The following is a 5,075-nucleotide window of genomic DNA, read 5'->3' as shown; positions in this document are numbered from 1 at the left end:
TGATGCTTGATGTCACTGCAGGGCTGCCCCGTCCTCTTCCTGATGCTTGATGTCACTGCAGGGCTGCCCCGTCCTCTTCCTGATGCTTGACATTACTGCAGGGCTGCCCCGTCCTCTTCCTGATGCTTGATGTCACTGCAGGGCTGCCCCGTCCTCTTCCTGATGCTTGATGTCACTGCAGGGCTGCCCCGTCCTCTTCCTGATGCTTGATGTCACTGCAGGGCTGCCCCGTCCTCTTCCTGATGCTTGATGTCACTGCAGGGCTGCCCCGTCCTCTTCCTGATGCTTGATGTCACTGCAGGGCTGCCCCGTCCTCTTCCTGATGCTTGGCGTCACTGCAGGGATGCCACGTCCTCTTCCTGATGCTTGACGTCACTGCAGGGTGGCCTTGTCCTCTTTCTGCTGCTGAACTTCTGGCGCTGTGGGGGGTTAATAGCTTCAGGTCTCAGCTGCACTAAACATGATCTGATGAAGATATGCCCCCTCTCTCCTCCAATGAGAGAGGTTTTTGTTTACTCTGCCTGTAACATGATCTGTGAATGGGGGAAAGTCTGATCAGTCACAGGTTTCAGCAGCAGGAGGACAGGGCCACCCTGCAGTGACGTTTAGCAGCGGGAGGACAGGGCCGCCCTGCAGTGACGTTTAGCAGCAGGAAGAGGACAGGGCAACCCTGAAGTAGCGCTAAGCAGCAGGAATAGGACAGGGTAACCCTGCAGTGATGTTCAGCAGCAGGAAGAGGACAGGGCAGCCATGCAGTGACGTTTAGCAGCAGGAAGAGGACAGGGCAATCCTGAAGTAGCGTTTAGCAGCAGGAATAGGACAGAGTAACCCTGCAGTGACGTTTAGCAGCAGGAAGAAGACAGGGCTGCCCTGCAGTGATGTTTAGCAGCAGGAAGAGGTCAGGGTAGCCCTGCAGTAACATTAAGCAGCAGGAAAAAGACAGGGCAGCCCTGCAATGATGTTCAGCAGCAGGACGCGAACAGGGCAGCCCTACAGTGGCGTTCTTCAGCAGGAAGAGAACAGGGCCATGCTGCAGTGACGTTAAGCCTTAGGAAGAGGACAGGGCAGCCCTACAGTGATGTTTAGATGCAGGAAGAGGACAGGGCAGCCCAGTGGAAAAGACAAATTGTACAGTTTTGATCATTTTAGAGGATTTGTGTCGTCACGTTTGCTAACAGCTTAGCTTCTTAGCTGGCAGACTGGAGCGTTTCTATAATGCTTTCTCTTACAGTTTCCTCTCTTCTTCACCTACAGCTGTATGACTATATCTGGGTCCAGGGCCCCCTTAAAGACAATACCACCTCCCGGGAGCCGTATTGCATTAGAAGCACCAAGCGCAGGCAGTTTGCTGAGTCCCCCGCCTTTGAATTGAATGAGTGGGGCTCCACGGAGTATTCCACGTGGACAGAAAGCCGGTGGAAGGAAATACGAGCGCGAATATTCCTCGTCCCCAGTCAGGAGCTGGAGGTGAGATTGTTTTTTTAATTCCTTATTAGTCAGAAATATCTGATTGCTTCAGGACTTCTGCGGTGTCCAGTGGAGTTGCAGATCTGCTCTACACTTTAACTCTCATGTTTTTGAGACAGACAGAGCTTCCTTTTTGGTGCTTTTTGATCTCCACTGGGTTTTTTATTTTTTGCTAAACAAATGAAAGAAGACAGAAAATTCTGAAAAAAAACAAATTTTTTTTCTTAGTTCCTGTTATAACATTTTCTAAATAAGTAATTTTTCTCCTTCACTGATGTACGCTGATGAGGCTACACTGATAGGATGCAGTGATGGGCACTGATAGGATGCGATGAAGGGCACTTTTGGGCTGCAGCGAGGGACACTGATGGGCTGCATCGAAGGACACTGATGGGCTGCATCGAAGGGCACTGATGGGCTGCATCGAAGGACACTGATGGGCTGCATCGAAGGGCACTGATGGCTGCATCGAAGGGCACTGATGGCTGCATCGAAGGGCACTGATGGCTGCAGTGAAGGGCACTGATGGCTGCAGTGAAGGGCACTGATGGGCTGCAGTGAAGGGCACTGATGGGCTGCAGTGAAGGGCATTGATGGACTGCAGTAAAGGGCACTGATGGGCTACAGTGACAATGCTGGGCTGCAGTGAAGGGCACTGGTGGGCTGCAGTGAAGGGCACTGATAGGCGCTGGTGGGCTGCAGTGAAGGGCACTGGTGGGCTGCAGTGAAGGGCACTGGTGGGCTGCAGTGAAGGGCACTGGTGGGCTGCAGTGAAGGGCGCTGGTGAGCTGCAGTGAAGGGCACTGCTGAGCTGCACTGCTGGGCTGCAGTGAAGGGCCCTGATGAGCTGCAGTGAAGGGCCCTGATGGGCTGCAGTGAAGGGCCCTGATGGGCTGCAGTGAAGGGCCCTGATGGGCTGCAGTGAAGGGCACTGATGGGCTACAGTGACAATGCTGGGCTGCAGTGAAGGGCACTGATGGGCTACAGTGACAATGCTGGGCTGCAGTGAAGGGCATTGGTGGGCTGCAGTGAAGGGCACTGGTGGGCTGCAGTGAAGGGCACTGATGGGCTGCAGTGAAGGGCATTGATGGACTGCAGTGAAGGGCACTGATGGGCTACAGTGACAATGCTGGGCTGCAGTGAAGGGCACTGGTGGGCTGCAGTGAAGGGCACTGATGGGCTGCAGTGAAGGGCGCTGGTGGGCTGCAGTGAAGGGCGCTGGTGGGCTGTATTGAAGGGCACTGCTGAGCTGCACTGCTGGGCTGCAGTGAAGGGCACTGCTGGGCTGCAGTGAAGGGCACTGCTGGGCTGCAGTGAAGGGCCCTGATGGGCTGCAGTGAAGGGCCCTGATGGGCTGCAGTGAAGGGCACTAATGGGCTGCAGTGAAGGGCACTAATGGGCTGCAGTGACAATGCTGGGCTGCAGTGAAGGGCACTGATGGGCTACAGTGACAATGCTGGGCTGCAGTGAAGGGCACTGGTGGGCTGCAGTGAAGGACACTGCTGGGCTGCACTGGTGGGCTGCAGTAAAGGGCACTGATAGGCGCTGGTGGGCTGCAGTGAAGGGCACTGCTGGGCTGCACTGGTGGGCTGCAGTAAAGGGCACTGGTGGGCTGCAGTGATGGGCACTGATAGGTGGCACTAAAATGCATCACTGATTGGCACTACTGATGGGCACAGATTGTCAACATTTGTGGGCACTGTTGGGGCTGCACTGATCATCAGGACACTGATAATCATTGCCCTTATTATCAGTGTAAATGTCTCCTGTGTGGATTTGCTGGTTATTGGCTCTCCTCTCCTCACAAGCTGTCAGCATAAGGAGAGGAATGCCAATAACCAGCAAATACTATTTACACTGTGATCAACTGTGATTGGACACAGCTGGTCACATGGTAAAGAGCTGCTGTGATTGTCTCTCTACCTCCGATCTGTGATAAGCTGTGTCCGCAGTACACAGCAATCACAGATCCGTGCCGATGCAGGTTTTTCGGCTATTCCCCCGGACGGGAGGTGATAGAACGGGCCACTCAGAGGTGACCTGCATGGCCAGATAGGTGACCGGATCAAACCAATTTATTTTCTTGTGATCGCCTCTTCACCTCCTGACTCTTCATTGGGCAGTGAATCGGCATCGTCACCCCTGTCCAGTAAGCAGAGAGCTGACCCAGGAAGCAGTAGATGGGTATTGCCAACTAGCCGAGGTGCGTGCCACCAGCATGGTTCGGCATAATTAAGTCCTTTGATGGGTAAAGCATGTTGGAAGTTTTCACAGAGTTCCCTTTTTAACTCTTGATCTACGTTGTTTCGGCCTCTGAGATCTCTCTCGCTTTTTTCCCTGCAGATAATTACGCTGATCACGGGCATTGCCATCCTTATCCTCTCCTTCGCTGCCACCTACTTCATCCAAGCCAAGGCGGACATTTTGTTCACAAGCACAGAAGACGGCGGATCCGTGGCCTACTAGAGACTGTGCTGCCCCCCGATGGACGGGAGGACTGCGCTCTGCCTCTTGCACTGGTCGGGTAGCGATGCCCGTGCTGCTTTTATTTTTTTTCTAAAGAGCCACACTGGATGGACTTTGTTAACTTTGGACTTTTTCGAAGTTTTTTTATTTTTTTTTTTTTGTGCCGATTAAGTGACGTAGATGAGCAAGCGTAATCCCCTCCCCCCTGTGCCCTCTGCTGGAGGACCCGGGACGGGGAACACGATGGAGTTGCAGGATGATGGGACCAAATCTGGGCTTTGACTTTTAAAAACAAATGACGATAGGCCCAATTTTTTTTTTTTTTAATTAGCTGAACTCTAATACCAAACCCCAAAATAACTTGCTCGTCCTATAATTGCATTTTTTTTTTCTTCTTCTGCCAAATTAAAGTGACACTCCAGCCAAAACTTTTTTTTTCTCATTTTGACTAGAGCAGGGAATGTATAGAGCTGCTGTGTCCAAGCTGAGGAGATTTGCCTTCACTTCCTGTTCCAGTGACACAGCAGGAAGTGAGTGGGAGACTCGCTGACATGAAGCAAAGTGTACATTTTTGCAGTAGTCACCAGGAGAGGTGTCCCCATTGAGAGATTTCACCCTCTGTTCCTATGTAGGTGACAAATTAAATTCAATATATGGCCAAAGGTTAACTATATATGGGCTTATTGGACACCCCAGTCCAAAACCATGGCCATTCAAATGGAGTTCCCGCTACCCCGCTAAGTAGGTCTAGATCACCCTCCAGCCCCCCCATTCTGTTTATCAACCCTGCTGAAGTCCACCCCTCCATGTAGGTCTAGCCCACCCTTCAGCCTCCCATCCCTTCTACCAGCCCTGTTGAAGGCCACCCCTCCAAGTAGGTATAGCCCACTCTCTAGCCACCACATCTCTTCTACCAGACCTATTCATGTCCACCCCTCCTAAGTAGGTCTAGCCCACCCTCACCCCCCATCCCTTCTACCAGCCCTGTTGAAGTCCACCCCTCTTAGTAGATCTTTCCCACCCTTCAGCCTCCAATCCCTTCTGCCAACCGTGTTGAAGGCCACCCATCCAAGAAGGTCTAGCCCACTCTCTTCAGCCCCCATCTCCTCAACCAGCCCTGCTTAAATCCACCCCTTCTAAGT

The 5,075-nt window shown here is 52.6% G+C and overlaps 1 protein-coding gene across 2 annotated transcripts in view; it reads left to right on the top strand.

Annotated features, from left to right (window-relative positions):
• The window catches only part of NCSTN (nicastrin), a 30,762-nt gene extending 26,401 nt beyond the window's left edge, over positions 1-4,361 (top strand). For both annotated transcript variants that reach the window (XM_077464090.1, XM_077464088.1), the window contains exons 16-17: positions 1,255-1,467; positions 3,811-4,361. In XM_077464090.1, coding sequence (XP_077320216.1) covers positions 1,255-1,467; positions 3,811-3,933 — 336 coding nt within the window. In that variant the 3' untranslated portion in view covers positions 3,934-4,361. The remainder of the gene's footprint in view (positions 1-1,254; positions 1,468-3,810) is intronic.
• Positions 4,362-5,075: the final 714 nt, after the last annotated feature.

The sequence above is a fragment of the Lithobates pipiens genome, unplaced genomic scaffold (genome assembly GCF_037356315.1).
Source record: "Lithobates pipiens isolate NorthernLeopardFrog02 unplaced genomic scaffold, aLitPip1_a1.2 Scaffold_30, whole genome shotgun sequence".
NCBI lineage: Eukaryota > Metazoa > Chordata > Amphibia > Anura > Ranidae > Lithobates > Lithobates pipiens.
Note: the sequence above shows the minus strand (reverse complement) of the source record. Positions and strands in the feature narration are given on the sequence as shown.